The sequence below is a fragment of the Podarcis muralis genome, chromosome 1 (assembly GCF_964188315.1).
Source record: "Podarcis muralis chromosome 1, rPodMur119.hap1.1, whole genome shotgun sequence".
Lineage (NCBI taxonomy): Eukaryota > Metazoa > Chordata > Lepidosauria > Squamata > Lacertidae > Podarcis > Podarcis muralis.
This window is the reverse complement of record NC_135655.1, coordinates 298559-319078: the sequence shown is the minus strand read 5'-3', so window position 1 is coordinate 319078 and position 20520 is coordinate 298559. Positions and strand designations below refer to the sequence as shown.

General features: G+C 46.0%; 1 protein-coding gene across 1 annotated transcript in view; it reads left to right on the top strand.

The window, feature by feature from the left end:
• Positions 1–5659: 5659 nt before the first annotated feature.
• Positions 5660–20520, top strand: part of LOC114590240 (maestro heat-like repeat family member 5) — a 52637-nt gene continuing 37776 nt past the window's right edge. Inside the window, exons 1-10 of the mRNA XM_077924404.1 lie at positions 5660–5681; positions 6148–6287; positions 8729–8845; positions 10248–10358; positions 12779–12919; positions 13944–14063; positions 14759–14829; positions 14922–15057; positions 15790–15885; positions 16708–16812. Of these exons, the coding sequence (XP_077780530.1) occupies positions 5660–5681; positions 6148–6287; positions 8729–8845; positions 10248–10358; positions 12779–12919; positions 13944–14063; positions 14759–14829; positions 14922–15057; positions 15790–15885; positions 16708–16812 (1059 nt within the window). The remainder of the gene's footprint in view (positions 5682–6147; positions 6288–8728; positions 8846–10247; positions 10359–12778; positions 12920–13943; positions 14064–14758; positions 14830–14921; positions 15058–15789; positions 15886–16707; positions 16813–20520) is intronic.

Below are 20520 nucleotides of genomic sequence, written 5' to 3'. Positions count from 1 at the left end.
AAAATTTAAGGACTATTTGCAAAAAATTTATAAGTTATATGAACTATAAGAATCCGCATGATTTGGAAAGGTTAGCTCCAGCAAAGAGAGTGGATGATATATGAAACTAAGTTACACTAAATGAAAGGATTAATGTTTAAATGTTTAAAATAACATCATATTTGTCTTTAGAGTAAATTAGTATTAAGTAATTTAAACTTAAAATGCAATAATTGGAAAGTACAAAAGAAACGCATGAAACAAGGTTATAATTTGCTGATATTTTTATTGTTAAGAATGCACGGTGAGGGAGATGTGGGGAAGTCCGGTAGAAGATTGAAAAAAGCTTGGAAATGATATATCTTTTTTCTTTTTCTTTTCTTGTTGTTGTTCTTGTTTCTTTGTATATCTGACTGTGTATTTATATCTGGAAAAAATGCAATAAAAAATATTAAAAAAAACAAAAACAAATACACCTTCCTGAAGAAACCAGAGGCCTTTCTCCTGGGCATGGTCAGCCAATTGGTGCCAAAAAAGGACAGAACTTTTTTTATGTATGCAACAACAGCAGCAAGAATACTCATCGCGAAGTATTGGAAGACACAAGATTTACCCACCCGGGAAGAATGGCAGATGAAGTTGATGGATTATATGGAATTGGCGGAAATGACTGGCAGAATCCGAGACCAGGGAGAAGAGTCGGTGGAAGAAGACTAGAAAAAGTTTAAAGACTATTTACAGAAATACTGTAAAATTAATGAATGTTAGAAAAATGTTGGAATGAAGTTATATGGCTTTAGTAGAAATGTTATAAGGAATTAAGTATAAATAGATAATAGAGTGTTAAAGGAAAAAATAAGGTTAGAATGTGTTAAGATAATTATAGGATAGAAAACAGAGGAAGATGGAAAGGAATTGCTGAAACAGTTAATAGAAGTGGAATACAAAAAGGGAGGTGTGAGGAGGTCGTGGAAATAAGTGAATGAAAGATAAGATATTGAAATGTGATGTGTTTTAAACCTTTTTTGTTTTCTTAGTTTAATGTGTTAATGTTATGTATTAGTATTAGTGTTATGTAGTGTTTTTGTGTTGTATTGTATTGTCCATTTTTTTTTCTTTTTTGTAGTGTTTAAATTGTTGGAAAAGCAATAAATATTATTTTATTTTTTTTAAAAAAAGAGCTTTCTGTTCACACTCAGGGAAACTCATGAGGCAGGACTCCTGAGGAGGGGGAGAAGGGGGAGGGAACTGGAGGGGAATATATGCTCTGTGCAAATGGCTGTGAACTTGTGCTTGTTTGTGAAGTTATCACTCTAGCTCCTTCTACCAATCCCGGATGGTAGAAATAAAGCTTTTTCTCTGAAATTATCCCTTGAGTGCCTGTTTGACTCCCCTTTCCCTCTCTCGGGTGCAATGCTCTTCCCATCCGAGGGCAAAGCCTGAAAAGGCTACAGGAGTTGTGGCGTCCTCAGGCACAGAGGTTTTCCAGGTAGCTAGTCCCAGGGTCCACTTCTGCAGGCAGCGCACCTCCACCCGCACACAAGACAAGCCGCCTGCAGGAGTCGACTCCTGCAAAGTGGCACAGCAAGGTGCGATCCTTCCAGCAAGGTTTCAGGGCAGACCTTCAGCCAGACCTAGTCTGTCCTGGGATCCACCCATAATGAGAAAACTAAAACAAAACTATTCACACAAAAGGCAGGCCTTACATCCAGGCTTTTACTGACCGTACATTAAAAGACCTTTTCACAAGAGATATTGAAGATAATAAAACACAGCACCCAGAATTAGGAAGAGATAACCAGGCTGGAATAGTAGATCATGTCAGATCATTTTCCTCCATAAATTTTACAATATTCTTCCACGGTATCCACTTCCTCCCCCCTTGGATCTACACGAGCTTGCTATTTCCAGGTCTGTCAAATATTTGGTCATCCTTCTCACTCTGAGTAAAAAGACTTCCTCATTTCAATGTTTACAAATAAAAATACAATACCAAATACTTTGAATCATTCCCAAATTCTGTCACTATCCAGGATAATATTTCCCAATTGCTAAATTTCCAGCAATCAAAACTGGAATATCATATTCCAGTCTTAACAGATTACCTAAAAATGACAATTTCTTATCCAGAGATTCTATTTATTTTTTTAAAATAATTTTTTATTGATTTTTCCATGGATTCTACTTCTAACACTATATCTTTAACAATTTTTCATATTTCGACCCTCCTCCCCTGGACTTCCCTCGTACTCACATTTGTTTTATTTCCCTATTGTTCACCTTGCGTATTTGATGTTTCCCCAAAATTTCCTCAATACATATAGTCTTATTTTTTGTTGTAGACAGTTGTGATTGTTCACTCAAACCCTGCCAATGAGTCCATTTCTTTATGTTGCCTCTTCATATATGTTGTAAATGGTTCCCATTCTCTTTTAAAGTCTTTGTTGTCCTTTTCATGTAATTTTTCTGTTAGTTTTGCCGGTTCTGCATATTCCATAAGTTTCCCTTGCCATTGTTCTTTCGTGGGTATTTCTTCTGTCTTCCAAGTTTGTGCTAATAAAATTCTTGCCACTGTTGTTGCATACATAAATAATTCCCAGTTTTCTTTTTTTACATCTTGGTCTAAAATTCCTAGAAGGAATGCTTCTGGTTTCTTAACAAAAGTCTTTTTACACAGTTTTTTCAATTCATTATATATCATTTCCCAATAATTCCTAATCTTTTTGCATCTTGCAGGATGGCTTTTTTTCTAAAAAGAAAAAATAAAAATAAGATCTATCCCTCATATGAAGATGAGGCCCCTGCCCTACTGCCGCCATTGGCGAAGCCATCAACATCAGCCACAGAGGGCAGGAAGAAAAATAAAATTCCACCCAAAAACAAGATCTACCCCTCAAATGAGGAGGAGGCGGCCCCTGTCCTACTGCCAGCACTGGCAAAGCCATCAACATCAGCGGCAGAGGCCAGGGTGGCAGAGGCCAGACCACTAGTCTTGCCAGGGCTGGTACAGCCCCGGACCAGCAAGCAAGAGCCAAGCCAGCAGCGGCCCTCAAAAAAGAAGAGCCTTGAGGACTCTGGGTCAGCGTTCCCAGGTGAGTAGGCAGAACCAGATCCCTTTTGGGTTCCCCTTGGCCTTAGACTTGGTGTTTACCTCTACGGATGTTGGTGATCTGACACTAACTAAAAGCGAAACAAAAGAAGTGCCATGGTCAGATCACTTCCTGGCGCAACTGGACTTCTCCGCGACCCTTCCCCAATGCAGGGAGGTGGGACCGATTTGGATGGTCCGACCCCGCTACTTAATGGATCCAACTGGTTTCCAGAGAGTGGTAGGGGATGTTTTATCCCAAGTTGATGGCCTCTCAGCTGATTCCCTGGTGGCCCGCTGGAATGCGGAGTTAACCAGGGCTATTGACTGTCTGGCTCCGAAGCGCCCTCTCCGATTGCATGGAGCCCAGACAACTCCATGGTTTTCCCCAGAGCTGAGGGCGATGAAACAATCGTTGAGACAGCTAGAGCACTGATGGCGGAAAACTCACTCTGAATCAGACTGGACACGGGCTAGAGCTCAACGTCAAGCCTACCAAGTGGCAATGGCGACGGCATCTGCAGAAAACAGCAGCAGGAGACTTTTTCAGGTGGTTCGCAATCTATCGGAACCACCTGTACCACCAGGGCCTGGTAGGGACCCCAAGATCTGCAATGCTTTTGCAAAGTTTTTTGCAGATAAAGTCGCTCAGATTCAGAAGGAGGTAGACTCCACTGTGGGAGCAGGGCCAGGGCGGGAGAGTGCTAGAGTTCTGTCTGGTCCTGTTACATGGGATCAATTCCAATCTGTTACCTCCAAGGATGTGGACAGGCTGCTTGGACAAGTGAAACCGACCACCTGTCTCCTTGAATCTTGCCCATCCTGGCTGATAAAAGCGAGCCGGGAAGGGCTGGGCGATGGGCTCTGTGGGTTGGTGAATGCTTCTCTCTGTGAGGGAGCCTTCCCAGACCCGCTGAAAGAGGCGGTCATTAAACCGCTTCTTAAAAAAACACCGTTAGACCCAGCCAATTTGGCCAACTATCGCCCAGTCTCAAATCTGCCATTCTTGGGCAAGGTGATTGAGCGGGTGGTTGCCAAACAACTCCAAGCACGCCTGGAGGATGCAGACCATTTGGATCCCTTCCAATCGGGATTCAGGCCTCACCATGGGACTGAAACTGCCTTGGTCGCGCTGGTTGATAATCTCCGGTGGGCTAGGGACAAAGGTGAGAGCTGTTTCCTAGTTCTGCTGGATTTCTCAGCGGCCTTTGACACCATCGACCATAACATCCTTCTGGACCGTCTAGAGGGGCTGGGAGATGGTGGCACTGTTATACGGTGGTTCCGCTCCTTTCTCCTGGGCCGTGTCCAGAAAGTGGTGTTGGGGGATGAGTGTTCAGACCCCTGGGCTCTCACTTGTGGGGTGCCTCAGGGTTCTGTCCTCTCCCCCATGCTTTTTAATATCTATATGAAGCCGCTGGGAGAGATCATCAGGGGGTTTGGGCTGGGTGTTCATCAGTATGTGGATGATATCCAGCTCTACCTCTCCTTTAAATCAGAACCAGTAAAGGCGGTGAAGGTCCTGTGTGAGTGCCTGGAGGTGGTTGGAGGATGGATGGTGGCTAACAGATTGATGTTGAATCCTGACAAGTCCTGTTTTTGGGGGACAGGGTGCGGGTGGGTGTAGGGGATTCCCTGGTCCTGAATGGGGTAGCTGTGCCCCTGAAGGTCCAGGTGCACAGCCTGGGAGTCACTTTGGACTCACAGCTGTCCATGGAGGCGCAGGTTAATTCTGTATCCAGGGCAGCTGTCTACCAGCTCCACCTGGTACGCAGGCTGAGACCCTACCTGCCCATGGACTGTCTCACTAGAGTGGTGCATGCTCTAGTCATCTCCCGCTTGGACTACTGCAACGTGCTCTACGTGGGGCTACATTTGACGGTGACCCAGAAACTGCAATTAATCCAGAATGTGGCAGCTAGGCTGGTGACTGGGAGCGGCCGCCGGGACCACATAACACTGGTTCTGAGAGATCTGCATTGGCTCCCAGTACGTTTCCGAGCACGATTCAAAGTGTTAAAGCCCCAAACAGCCTCGGTCCTGTATACCTGAAGGAGCGTCTCCACTCCCATCGTTCAGCATGGACACTGAGATCCAGCTCCGAGGGCCTTCTGGCGGTTCCCTCATTGCGAGAAGTAAGGTTACAGGGAACCAGACAGAGGGCCTTCTCGGTAGTGGCGCCCACCCTGTGGAATACCCTCCCTTCAGATGTGCAGGAAATAAGTAGCTATCCTATCTTTAAAAGACATCTGAAGGCAGCCCTGTTTAGGGAAGTTTTTAACATTTAACGCTGTATTGTTTTTAATACTTGATTGGGAGCCACCCAGAGTGGCTGGGGAAACTCAGCCAGATGGGCGGGGTATAAGTAATAAATTATTATTATTATGATGATACAATGCCGGGGTCTCTCTTGGTTTCCTTGATGTCTGGGTGCAAGTCCCCCCCACCCCACCCCTCCTTGTTATGAGGCGTGTAACATGGAGCAGGGACTTCCGGGTGGCTGCCCCTGTTCTGCATTGCTGGGGGTTGGACTAGGTGACCCCGCAGGTCCCTTCAGACGCTACAGTTCTATGATCCCTGTTCAGATATGGCATGCACCCGCTCATTGCAACAGGCGAGAAGCCCCCTGAGAAAGAACTTGCCGTCTTTTCTCGTGTATAAGACGAGGATTTTTACCCCCCAAATCAAGTGTCAAATTGGGGCTCCTCTTCTACAGGGGGAGTGCTGAGGGGGGACGGGCGCTTGGTTGTAGCTGCCAGGAGGAGATTTCCAGCCATGATTTCTTTGCTGTGGAAAGGGCTGTTGTCGACTGGCAGACGATAGGTGACTTGGTGGTTGATGCCTGCAACTGTGCAATTTGATTAATGGCTCCCTCCCCCCAAATAAAGCTCAACCACTCTGGGCAACCCCTCCCCTAAAAAGCTTAACAAGTCTTGGCAATCTGCCCCCATTTCTAAATTTTGAGTGCCCAAAAATATGGAGCGTCTTATATATGGGGGCGTGTTATACATGGAAAAATACGGTACCTTTCCCTCTCATCTGCCTCATTTACTCACTCCTCTCTCTCTTTCTTTCTGAAGAACTCTCTGACGAAAACTTCGAGTTCCTGTGGATGGGTAAGAAAATGCTGGGAGGAAGAACAATCCGAGAAGCTTTGGAGATGATGGATGAAAGGGAGATTTTGGACACCATCCTCCAACACCTCCAGACATCTCCCCAGGTGTGTGTGATGCAGGGTGGATTTGATTGAAATCAAATCAATTTAAAACATATTTTTACATTCTTGCTTGTATAATCTTAATATTTACAACCAGATGAAGGTTTCATTTTGGGAATAATAAATTTCCAGAGTAGTTTTTACTACTGATTTGGTTATACTGTTAGAAATGCATAGACAGATAATTATGAAATTATTGTGGGGTATAATAAGTTAACTGTGTACAGACGCTTCAGGTTACCGACTCCGCTAACCCAGAAATAGTACCTCGTGTTAAGAACTGCCATTGGCTCAGGGGCGAGAGGGGAAAAGCCGGGTGGATTACAGAGAGCCCCCAAAGATCGTGGGAAGCAGCAGTTCCTCAGCGGAGGAAGGAGAGGAGATGCAGGGGTCGGAGGAGGCGAGGCGGTGCCTGGACACCTTGCCTGAGCAAAGCGGGGAGGAGGGGGGTCCCCCATTACCCAAGCCTTCCTTGCGCAGTAGGCTTCCGTGCAGAGAGGGGAGGCGCAGACTGGGCGCCAAGAAATTACTCTGCTGGGGAAGGTTGAAGGGCCGCCCACTCTCAGATTCTGCCCGTGAATGAGCAAGACAGGGAATAGAGGTGCTCTGCATTCTAAAAGTTTTGATCACTAAGAAGAAAGCTTGAAAACAGACTCTTGAGCCATATTGCCTGATTGCTCTCAAGCAACCAACCGATACATCTAACAGTGGTGCTTCAGGTTAAGAACAGTTTCAGGTTAAGAACAGACCTCCGGAACGAATTAAGTTCTTAACCTGAGGTACCATTGTATATTTGGACAACTTTTCTGCTGTACCTTATTGGAAGGAGAAAAATAATCATTTCCTTAATAAGAATTTAAACAATTTATTTAACTAAAACAATAACATTATAGCTTATATATCCATGATGTAGTTAAACATTTTTTTTAAAAAAAATTCTTAGACTGAATTTTAGCATATATGAAAAACTTAAAATAAATCCTTACTTCCCAGTGAATAGCCTTTGGACTATAATGCAACTTAAATAGAAAAATATATTCCGAAAGATTTTTCCTCTAAAAGCATTTTATTTTAGAAATCCAATTTAATTTTTTTAAAAAATGTGATTTAAATCAAAGAAATCCATTAAAAAAAATAATGGGTCATTGATTTTTATCCACCCTGGTCTGATGCATGAACCAGGATTTCCCAACCTGGTGCCCTCTAAATGTTCTGGACCATATGCTGCCTGGGGCTGGTGGGAGCATGTAGAAGGGTTCAAGTTGAGGGGAACTGCCATTAACTATCACAGATAAAGGCAAACTTGGCCTTCCAGCTGCTTTGGGACTACAGCTCCCATCATCCCTAGCTAACAGGACCAGCAGGTCAGGGGTGATGGGCATTGGAGTCCCCAAACAGCTGGAGGGCTGTGTTTGCCTAGGCCTGAACTATTGGGAGCCCAGCTTGGAGGAAGGTCCTATTTGCACATGCAGGAGACGACTTTCCGCTGGTGAGAAGGAGTGGTAACCGCCAGTCTGGGGGGGCTTGAAAAGAGGACCAGGCAAACTTGGGGAAGCAGAGAAGACGATCAGTGCAGGATCTGTAGACCGGAAGAAGAACCAATCCATGAACTTGATTTGGTGGGGTGACTTGGACCCCAGGAAATGTTGCATGTTTTTTTCTTTATTCAGAAGCATTCCTGCCTCCAACAGTGGAGGAAGAGCAATTAGGACATGCTGAACTTGTCAACTTTCAAATTCCCCAAATGAGGAATACTAAAGAGTTGTAATAGGGACGCGGGTGGCGCTGTGGGTTAAACCACTGTGCTGCTTGGGCTTGCCGATCGGAAGGTTGGCGGTTCGAATCCCTGCGATGGGGTGAGCTCCCGTTGTTCGGTCCCAGCTCCTGCCCACCTAGCAGTTCAAAAGCACATAGTACAAGTAAGTAAATAAATAAATAAATAAAATAATAATAATAATAAATAATAATAATAATAATAATAATATATTTATATCCAATCCCTCCCCAGCCGAAGCCAGTACTGCTCCGGCTGGAAGGTAAACGGCATTTCCGTGTGCTGCTCTGGTTTCGCCAGAAGCGGCTTAGTCATGCTGGCCACATGACCTGGAAAAACTGTCTGCAGAAGCGGACAAATGCCGGCTCCCTCGGCCTTAAAGCGAGATGAGCTTTAAGCCTAGAGTCATTTGCGACTGGACTTAATTGTCAGGGGTCCCTTTACCTTTACCTTTAAAGAGTTGTAACATGACTTGGGAATTCAGAAGATGTGTAAAATTGCATACAAATCATTAAAACAATTGCCTAGTACTTGCAATCTATTATTATTATTTAGTATTACCCGACATTTTCAGACGCTAAAATTGAAATTCTTTGGTTTTCCAAAAGCAGATGATGTAGCTGGTGGGGTCTCCTCCCTGTGACTCACCCAAACCTTCCCCAACCCTTAGAATGCCCTCTATAGATATTATGGACTCAAGCTGCGGGATTCCAGGAGCGCAGAGACAGTCCACCAGTACCTGCACTTACTCCTGAGGTTGGCTCTCGAAGAGGAAGCAGACAGAGAGGTGAGTGAATGTGTGGGATGTCAGGGGGGGAGGAGAGCCAGCGGGACTGGGACTGCGCTCACATGGAGACTCTCCACCTCCAGCAGTTTCCTGGAAGAGCCTCCTCCTTCTGAACCCTCCTGCTTCAAGCGCCTCCCCAGGCTGCTCCCCAGTGTCCCACCACCACAATCCAGGGTCCCCCACTCTTACTCATCCAGCCAGTCCCTGACATTACCCCACAGACCCCACCAGCCCTCTGTCCTGATTTCTGGATTGGTCTCTGCTCGTGCCCACCCAGTCACCCCCTCAAAGCCTCTTACAGGAGGAACAGCTTTTCAGCATTCAACATATCTGGGGCAGATTTGTTTAGTTTTGGGTTCGATCAGAGCAGCCAACAAGTGGCCCTCAATGCCTTTCTTGGCAGCCCTCAGCAACCTTGGAGGCACCCCTACACACCTGTAGGCCTTGCACCGCCTTCCCAAAGCTGGGTAAGGAGGTGCTGGGCTTGGGGAAGGAGGCAGGTGTGATCTGTCAGGGTCCTAGAGTCCTCAGTTAGCTCTTTCCCACCTTTGGCAAGAAGGTGGGAAGGCGCTAGGTCCCACCAGAGCCTCGTGCCTCCTTCCCAAAACCCAGCGCCTCACCTGCCTACCTTTGGGAAGGCAGCATGCAGGCCGGGGCGTGTGTGTCAAACGTTGGCCTTGCTCCCCTCTCCCACATGACAAGTCAGTGTGCAGCCCACAGGTTCTGTGCTGAACTACTCTTGTGGCCCACTTGGTATGAGAAATTGGAGCACCCTGGTTTAGATGGTGCATATTCCTGCTCTGGCGCCTTTGGGTGAGGGGTGGATTACAAATACTTCCAGTGTATAAATGATGCATTTTAATGTAGTTGGGTGTTTAATGAAGCCAAGAACTGTATCACAAGATTCGAAAATGTCAGAATGCAAGGCATCCTTGCATTTCAAGCTGCACATGAGTCTGGGAGTTGTGGTCTGGTCAGTTCACATCAGAATCCACAGAAATATCGTTCTTCAAACCACCCCTATTATTATCCGGGATGAAAGGATCTGTTCAAATTGGTTCTCTAAGTGTCTCATTTCCCCACTCTTAAATTTGGTTCCCCACATTTTGCAGCAATCTGCTTACAGAATCACATTTATCCTCCATCCCTCATGATCAGCTTAGCTTAATGGTTGCCATCAATTTCATTTTAATTGATTTTAATTAATTTTTATAATGAAATGTTTTTAGAATGTTGTACTATTTTATTGTTGTTAGCCGCCCTGAGCCCGGCTTTGGCTGGGGAGGGTGGGATATAAATAAAATTTATTATTATTATTATTATTATTATTATTATTATTATTATTATTATCACTAATTGCAATCAAGAAAACGACATGTTTGACGTGCCTCATTCTCTCCAGGGAATTTCTGAGGCTATCGGTGTGGCTTCAAGCACCCATATTTCCCAGGTGCTGATGGCAGTGCGGGATTTTGGCCGCGCAGCCATTGCAAGGAAGACTCAGACGTCTGAGGTAAGGGTGTGAAGTGAGGAAGGAGCATAGCAAGAGTGTAGGTCAGCCATCCCCAGCCTGGTGCCCCTTCCCCATCCGTGTGTTTTGAATTGGAACTCCCATCAGCCCCTGACAGCATGGCCAATGGTTAGACAAAGATCCTGGCAAATTGGATCCTTAGCAGCTATTTACATCCACACCAAAGCATGTGAAGCAGCCTCTGGGTTCCTCTGATCTAGGAAAACAGAGCTGTGTTGGAAAAGAACAAATCCTGCCCCATTTCCAAATATGCTCTTTTTCAAGGGATGGGATCCTTACCATTCCAAAAAGGCAATTAGATCTGCTCATCCTCTCAGTATGGAAGCCAGACAACTTCCTCTGTGGGTATGTCTCAGTCATCCTTCTGAAGTGGGCTCCAGCAGTCCTGTCTCTGTGGCTCCAGATCCTAGCTCTGATCTGATCCCTTGGCTCAGTCAGTCAGTCAAACGGAATCGTTAGAAACCATTGGTCATCCCCAGAGTACACGCAATACAAAAGTACACTGGCCCATGTTTTTAGGTTGGTTGTCAGATGGTTGGTTGGCATTTCTTCAATAGTGGAAGCTAATGGGGGACCCCAAGGGTCATCTAGTCCAACCCCCTCCAATGCAGGAATCTCAGCTCAAGCATCCCTGAGAGATGGCCATCCAACCTCCAACGGAGAGTCCACAACCTCCCAAGGGAGAGTGTTCTGCTGTCAGAAAGCTTTGAATGAAGAACCTCTTAGAGTTTGGAAGAGGGGACACCTCTCCAACTGAGGGGAGAGAGCAGAATCCAAGAGAGAAGGCAGTCGGCAGGCTGGGAGAGGCAGAGAGAAAGAGGGGAGAGGTTTCAGCTGCATCCCGGGGCAGGGCAGCTGCCCAAGTTGCTCTCGTGCAAGGGTTCTTCTGCGTACGGGAGTGCCTGCTGGCCCCATTCAACTATGTTCTAGAGTAGACCCATTGAATTTAATGAAGATGACTAAGTTAGGCCCATTCATTTCAACAGGTCTACTTGAAGCAAAGCATAGTTGAGTGTCACTCTCTGTGTTCACCTCCATATATTTGTCAATTAAGCAAATTATTACAAAGGCATAGCAACTGCGTGCGGATCTAACAGTTCCATAACCTGAGGGGGCCTTGGGGTCATGTGCCCCCGACTCTCCAATTCTCCAACCCAGCTGGAAGGGGATCAGAACCTTTTCCTTCCACTTTCAGTTAACTTCCCTCAAGCTTCCGGTCTCCTTTTTGCAACTGTGCTAGAGGAGAAGGGAGCAGGAGCCGATGAGTCCAAGGCTCATTCACACAATAATAAACCATAGTTTATCACAGAGGTAACCAAAATGGTGCCCTTCAGATGCTACAGACTGCAACTCCCATCCCTCCTGACCACTGGCCATACTGGCTGAGGCTGATGGGAGCTAGAGGCCAACCTATGTTGATGCCCTCTGGTTTATTGTTACACCTGAACGCAGCCCTGAACTCTCTTGTGCTCTGCCATCCAAGAGAAATGAAACCCAGGAGTGTGGTACCCCTGGATTTTTGCTGTGAGTTGGGAAATGACCAAGGAAATTTCCCAACCCTCACTATGGAGAAGATGAGCAGATCCACCCAGTTCATTTTAATTTTAAAAAAGCAGCTCCCATGGAAAAGAGCACCAGTGGTCAGCCTACCCTACACTGTCCTGCACTTTCTCCCTGGTTGACTGACCAAACCCAAAGAGAACACCTTCATGGTTCCTCGTCATCCTGGGGAAAAATTGACCAGTGGGGTGTCACAGGGTTCTGTCCTGGGCCCGTTGTTGTTCCACGTTTTTTTTAAAATAAATGACTTGGATGAAGGAATTGAGGGGATGCTCATCAAATTTGCAGATGACACCAAACTGGGAAGGGTAGCCAATGCCACAGAAGACAGAATCGGGATTCAAGATAACCTTAACAGATTGGAGAACTGGGCCCAAACTAACAAGATGAAATTCAATAGGGTCAAATGTCAGGCTCTACATTTAGGCAGGAAGAACCCGATGCACATATATAGGATGGGGGAGCCCTGGCTTGCCAGCAGTTTGAGTTTCCTGGAGAAAAAAAAAATACAAAATTTGTAAGTCTGCACAACAACTTCTTGTTGTTGCTTAGTCGTTTAGTCGTGTCCGACTCTTCGTGACCCCCTGGACCAGAGCACGCCAGGCACTCCTGTCTTCCACTGCCTCCCGCAGTTTGGTCAAACTCATGCTGGTCGCTTCGAGAACACTGTCCAGCCATCTCGTCATCTGTTGTCCCCTTCTCCTTTTGCCCTCCACCTTTCGCACAACAACTTACTGACTACTAATATTTTCCCAGCTGCTAAAAGGTCCCAACTAAATGGTGATTTGTCTCCAATTGCACTTAAGGTTCCCAAACTCACTTTCCCCATCCTTTCCCTCCAGAATACTAGCGAGACCAATGCCAGCATCACCGTCATCCTTTGCTGCGGGCAAATGGCAATCGGGGCACGGCAGGATGAGCTCCCCCTTTTTATAGACCAGTTAACACAGGAGCTCCTCTTCCAATTCCAGAACAGCAGGAAGGTATGGCTCTGATTATCACACGGACTCCTGTTGTTTGTTCTCTCAGCTATACCATACTTTTCCGTGTATAAGACAAGGTGTTTTTTAATATTATTAAAAAATGATGTTTAAAAATGAGGGTCATCTTATACACAGATAGTGCATAGGGGGGACATGGGTTTGGTTGCCGCTGCAAGCCGGAGATAGTCAGTGGCTATTGTGCGTGTTATTGGTGGCTGCGGCAAGGGGTGGTGTTGACTGGCTGTCGCTGCGGAAATTGGGAAGGCGATTGGCGGTTTCTGCCGGCGAGGGACAGACAATAGGTGGGTTTTGCGACGTGTGTGAGTGGCAGCATAGGTCCAGCGGGTGAGCAATTTTTGGAATCCCCTCCCCCCAAATAGCTGAACAACTGTGGGTAATCCTCCCTTCCAAAAGCTCAGCAACTCTGGGCAATCCTCCCCCCCCCCATTTTCTTAATTTGGAGTCCCCCCTAATAGGGGGTGTCTTATACACGAAAAAATACGGTATATCCTGCCTTTCTCCTGTCATACGACTCCAGGAGGTGTGCAACCATTTCCCCCGTGGTCACCATCCAGGCACTGAGCAGACCTCCTGAGCTCCGTCAAGGTCCTTGCACCACATGCCTTCAGACTGTGCCCTAGGGCAGGGTCTTTGGCTTCATCCACCAAAGGGTTGTAGACTGGGGTGTATACTGGCTCCACCCTTAGGACCAGATGGGGCATTACAGTGGTACCTTGGTTCTCAAACTTAATCCATTCTGAAACCAAAGCGTTCCAAACCAAGGCACGCTTTCCCATAGAAAGTAATGCAAAATGGATTAATTCTTTCCAGACTTTTTTTAAAGAAACCCTAAAACAGCAATTCAACATGAATTTAACTATCTAACAAGACCATTTCTGGGTTAATTTTTGGATTGGGTTAGTGTTAGGGTAAGGATTAGAATTAAGGTTAGGGTCAGTGTGGCTTTATGTTTCCTTGTGATTTTGATTCAAACTCAATTTTATAAAATCCCTTCTCCTTTCAGAACGAGGATTTGAAGAAGAGCTTTATGAAGGCAGCAACTTTAACAACCAAGGCGCTTGTGCAATCGAATGTGGGACATGTCACCTTCCCCCACAAAGAGGAGCTCACCTTCTGCATCATAGTGAGTAAAAAGAAAAAGAAAAAAAGAGGGGGAATCTCCTGGGGTTTCTTTTCAGAGCGTTTTTTCTTAAAAATAGCTGTGTAGGTCTAGCTCTGGGTTGCATGTTCTGACCATCTGGCCCCAAACCATTTCTGGGTGGTCACGTTCTGCTCCAGCTCAAGTTTCCAAACCCTCTTGAAAGGCAGCCCTACATTGTGGCAACCTCAGCAGGCTGTCACCAGCGCCTAAGTAAAAGAGGCTAGGTTCTCCCAGGAGGAGAGGGCTGTCGATGGCTCCCAGCCATGATTGCTATGTTCTACCTCCACAGAGGAAGGAAGCAATGTTTCTGAATATAGTTGCTGGAAGCCACAGGCGGGGAGAGGGCTCTTGGGCTCATGGTCTGCTCCCTGGTTTCTCACAGACGTCTGGTTGGCCACTGTGAGAATGCTGTGAGGATGCTGGACTAGATAGGCCCTTGGCCTGGTCCAGAAGGCTGATCTTATGCTGTTCTTATGGGGTAGAGCTCTGCCCAGGAGAAAAAGGGATCTTATTCCCAGATCCAGGAAGCCCACTCTTCTCCTCTAGGAGGACCCACTTGCCAATTGCAAAGAAGTTGTCAAGTGGGCTGGATAGAGAGCACACCTCAGGGCTTGGTGTGGTGGTGGCAGGGATGGCGCCTCCAGTTCCCTGACATGCTGTGTGCTTCCCCACCACAGGAGGTTATCAAAGAGCCAATAGCATCAATCACCAACCTGCACGAGGCAATGGAAAACATCATTCGCCTGACGTAAGTACGGCCAGGCACAGTACATATTTCTTCACCAGGTTTATGGACTGCTGGGTGCTGATCCTTTCCTCTCCCCTTCTTTCTCTTCTCAGTGCCTTGAGACCATACATGGACCCTCTGACCCGCTCTCAGCTGGTACAAAAAATCACCCAGAAGGTCTTCCAGTTGCCATCCTTGCAGGTTATGAAGATCAAAGCTGGGAGCTCGGTCAAAGCAACACCGAGCCAGGTGACTGGACCTTCTGCTTTTGGAGGAAAATGGGGTTGCCAGGTTAAAGGATTTGAGGGCAAAGAGTCTGAGCCGTGTAAGCCGCAAAGAATGCTGCCTGAGACACTTGACCCATCACAATGATGTAACAGCCAGAGACTTGGGGTGTATATTTTTGATTTTAATCATGTTTCCATATTTATTACATTTCACCTTTGCTAGAATGCATCCACGTATGATTCCTGCATGCCTGCATTTTGTGACTCTCATGCCTCCCTCCTACGCTGCATTTAATTTTATTTGTTTGCTTGTTTGTTTATATGCTGCCCATCTGACTGGGTTACTCTAGCCACTCTGGGCGGCTTCCAACAAATTAAAACACAGCCAGACGTCAAATATTAAAAACTTCCCTATGCAGGGCTGCCTTCAGATGTCTTCAGACGGAAGTATAATGATATATCTCTCTGACATCTGATAGGAGGGTGTTCCACGGGGTGGGCCCCACCACCAAGGCGGCCCTCTGCCTTGGAACACCCCAAGGAAGTTGAGCCCAGTGTGGAGTCCTGTATCTTTATATCGCATGACCTGTAACCTTACATACATCAAGAAACGTTTGATGTTTATGACTCTTTGTGTGCCGTGCTTGAACCCCTGCATAAGCTTTGTTACAAATTTGGACTAGAAGGCTCCAGAGCATATGGGATTTCCATGGGGGTCTTCAGCTTCTAAGTGCTTTTGCTTCTCTCCTTCCAGGACTGTTATCAAGAAACCGTGTACATCTGGCTCAACATGCTCACCAGCTTGCTGTCAGAGGCCCCCTCTCTGAAGACGCTGCAGGAGATATTAGTGGTAAGGGAGCCCCCAAGGTGTCAGAGCAGGGGGAAGCAGCAGCTCCCATGCCGGAGGACAGACCCTCTTGAAATGATTGCACGGGGGGCATCTGTGGCCAACTCACTGGTTGTGGGTGCTGATGGTCAAGTGGGCCTCTGTTCTGCTAGCAATGCTTGTGCAAGGCACACAAGATATGTCCTCTGCTGATGGCGTATGGGGAAGGGCCGTGGCTCGGGACAGAGCATCTGTCTTGCATGCCCAAGGTCCCCGGTTCAGTCCTCAGCATCTCCAGGTGGGGCTGGGAAAAGGCTCTCTGCCTGAAAGCCCAAAGGGCCAACTGCCAGTCCTCATTACCTGTGGAACAATGGCTGGGCTTGGTCTAAGGATGCTTCCTGCATTCCATTGCTATGGCTGTGGTGAGGTGTATGTTGTATTGTTGCAATTATCACACACACAAACACACAGATGACAGATTGCAGGGCGGTTCACAACATAAAAATACAAAATCAGAACAGAAAATGCATAATAAAACAAAAGCAACCCAAGAGCCAATTAATATCTAATTCTACTAATGCTTTTTTTAAATGGCTTCTTTTTTCTGTGTCTTTAGTTGTTCTTGTTTTGTTTGTAAGCTGCCTCGAGTCCCTGTCTGGGAAAGAGGTGGGGTATTATTATTATTATTATTATTATTATTATTATTAATAAACAAATTGCAGCAAACTTTCTCCTTTACAAAACAACCCCTTTTTGCAATTTGTCCCCTCTATGAAGCTTTGTGAATTTGCAAACCTGGATTAAGGGTTGTCCTTCCATGTGATGATGATGATTTCTCTCTCGCAGCACACAAAAGGCTGGATTGACTCCAGAAAAATCAGTGAGCGGCAAAGAGCAGTCAAGACCACCAACGCACTCCTGAAATATGCCTCCGAGCATCTGGACTTTGATGTGAGTGACCAAGGCTTAATGCTGCAATTTCAAATCGTATTGCGTTGGAAAGTTCAGGTGTGAACTAGATGAAAGCTGTATGGCATGGCCATCCCAGGGAAAGGTGCCAGCCAGTGCTATTTTTCTAGAAAAAGAGGTGCCAGGACTCACCATGAACTCACCTCCCTCATTCTCTTATAATGGCAATAGTGCCCACCTGAGAGGTGCCAGTGTTAGCTATTTGCAGTATAGTAGCACTGCAGAGAGCTTGCTGGGGAGACCATGCGTTAAAAAGGGACTCAAAAATAACTTAAACAAGGTTTTAATAACAAAAACAAAAACTCCTAAATACACCAACAACAAACCAGACCCAACCACCAACCCATCCCCCAGGGTAACGGAAGAGCTAGGTGCTGCTCCTTATATACTACACCCAAATGCTGACACAGCTTAATCAATACAACTCAGCACCTGCTGTGTTTCACAGCTGTAAAGCTGGGTCTCGTTATCTTGCTCTGGCCCTTGCTCTGGCCCCTGAAAGACATACACAACTGGTGGAACAATGATGAACCTTTACATTTAAAGAAACCATTCAACATTTCCCCTGCGGTTCATCATTGTGGAACAAAATCATAAAGCATATTTTGTACACGTCTTTCATGAGTAACCTTTGGAAGTGCTTTAGTAAAAATGTCTGCAATTTGATTGTCACCTGGAACATATTGAAATACAATCATTTCATCAGCAATTAGTTTCTTTACAAACTGTAAACGTAACCTTAAGACTCTAGTGCGCTGCGTATTGGTCTCTGAACACAGGATAGCAAGTCCGCTCTGGGAATCAAGGTAAACTCTTACTGGTAGTGTTACTTTCATCTGTAGGTCTGCAAATACTTGCAGATACCATTCCACATCATGAGCGGCCTGAACGCATGCACATAATTCACTCTCTGTTGTGGAGAGACAAATAATGGTTTGTGTCTGGGACTTCCATTCAAATGGACAACCGTTATAACAAAACACCATACCAGACACATCCCTGCAATTATTTTGTTCCACTGCATGAGATGCATCGCAGAAAATTTCAAAACCTTTGTCAATACATGATGTAAACTGCAACCTATAATGTTTGGTATGTTTAAGGTACACTACCACTCTCTTAAGAGCAGAGAAACATTGCGTAGTGGGCTTTTCCACAAATTTTGCCAGAAAGTGAAAGGCATAAGTTATATCTGGTCTTGAGATTCTTTGAATGAAATTTAGCTTGCCTATAGCAGAACGATACAAAGTTTTGTTAGGAAATGGCTTATCTTCACCTGTAAAGGTGAAACCACACACCATAGGCGTATCCTTCCCATTTGCATTTTCTTAAACCCATTTTGAATCAATAAGTCTCATATCTGGGGTTTGTGGTACAAGAGACCAAGTGTTATGCTCTTTTAAAGAAGCTATCTCAGAGTTGATAGCTTTATACCAATTTACAACTTGGTGCTTAGGTAAATTCTGAACATCATTGTAGCTTTTTGGCTCAAAAACCGCCTTATTGGCATACACAGTATTTAAATGTTCATCTGCAAAACGTTGAGGCTTCTGTCTCTTTCTATCTGAACGTCTCAGTCCGGAAGGAGAGTCAGACTCCTCAGACTTAATGGGACTAAGTGAACTACTAGTTTCAGGTTGTAAATCATCATTGTCAGACTGAAGAGGTGCCTGTAGGCTAAGCTCACAGTCAGAAAACTCAAGAGAATCTAACCTCCCCTCGGGTGCCCATGACTTTAAATCATCAAACAGATTATCAGATTCAACAGGCTTTTTGTCTTGTTCCATTAATTCAGAAGCACCATTTCCTGCTGCTGCTGCTGCTGCTGCTGCTGCTGCTGCTGCTACTTCCTCTTCTTCCTCAGTGTCATTTATACCGTTAGTATCTTGGAAAACAGCCATTCCAATTTACAGTTTGTATCATGCTTCTGGTAATATGAAATTTGCCACTTGCTGGTATGTAAATTCTGTACGCTCCCTGCTGGTAGCCCATTAATTTCCCCTGAACACTACGCTCACCCAATTTCTGCTTAGCGGGATAATGCATAATTACATCTGAATCCCAAATGCGTAGGTATTTCAGATTAGGGCGTTTTTTAAACAGCTTCTCATAGGGGGTTGTTAGGATATTTCTGTTCCACCTTAAACAGGGAGCAGGCTGTTGTTTGAGTCACAGTCTGCGTACTTCCGGCTCACAGAAAGTTTATGTTTTGTACATAGCTTTTGTTTCTCTCTCTGTGCCTGAACACGCAGGCAAACAGTCATGTTTTTTCTTTGTTCTGACCAACGCTAAATAAAGTTGTAAATAATGCTCTCCTGAGTGCATCTTTCATTGTGCGAACTCTGCAAAGGGCGTGCACAAGTCCTTGGAATGTGGAAAGCTGTTTCTGAGGCTTGTGTCGCTAATTGACTGATACTGCGTTCCTACGGGAGGTTGATGGATCGTCCGGAGTCGACGTGGGGGCATGATGGCCTTTGTCTCCCTGGCAGTATCCCAACAACAGGTTTCGGGTCCAGATTCACAGCACTTACAGGAGAGTAAGACTGTGAAAGACTGTGAAAGGTATGTGGAGAAAAGTAAGGCTTTTCGTTGCCGCGGCAGAGCCTTTGATGTCCGGCAGGCTAATTTAGCCTGGGAGTCGAGCCAAGCAGGCCTCAAGATTTATGAGCTGCCAAGATAAGGTGTTTTTGAAGGCATAAAGGCTCACGGCTCAAGTAAAAACCTGGAATGGAGTTTTTACAAGCTTCAGATGATGGCACTCAGTGCCCAAAGTTGAATGTCCACAATTATGAGACCTGGGCAATATGCTGTGAGAGCTTGCTGCGACAGTTTGGAGTGTGGCATACTGTGTATGAAGCCCCTCCAGTTCCTCTGACAGATAGATGGAGGGCCCAAGATTCAAGGGCCATAGTCTTATCCGTCTCTCTGGAGGAAATTGTAACACTGGCTGGCAACACGACAGCACGTCAGATGTGGAATGCTTTGAAAGTAGCCCATCTGCCGGTCATCCCAGCCCAGAGTTTGACTGCATCGGAGGTCCTGGCTGTTTCCCAGATCGAGAGTGATTGCAGGGATGCCGAGGGCACCGGTTGCAAGCTGCAGGGGGAGCTAACTGTGACGTCATCCCAGGCAGCGTTCCAGCCTCCAGGGGGAGCCAAGGAGTCGGCAGCTAAGAGCTCTGTTTCTCATGAGAGCCAAGGTCATCCTCACAGATACCGGAAGGCCAGAAGTAAACAGAGACAGAAGCCAGCAGATGGCCCAAAGCAGAAGGGGGGTGGAAAGCCCACGCCGGTGGAAAACAAGGTTTTGTTTGCTGGCACAGCTTCACCAAAGGCTAAAGGCAAGTTTGATGGCCAGGAGCAGGGGGGCAAGCAGCAGAAGCCCAAGCCGGTGGAAGACAAGGTTTTGCTTGCTGGAAAAGCTGCTCCAAAGGCCAAAGCCAGATTTGTTGTAGATTTGGGAGCTACACGGCATTTATCAAAAGATAAGCATCTATTTATCTCCTTCACGCCTCAAGATGGAGAGATCCACCAGGCTGATGTTGCGAATTGCAGGAGTCGGAAATGTGAGACTGGCAAGTCTGCACACAACCATCAGAGATGTACTTTATGTTCCAGATTCTGCAGACAATTTGCTCAGCATCCCACAGCTGACTGGGCGTGGCTTTGAGATTTCCTTCAAGAGGAGCGT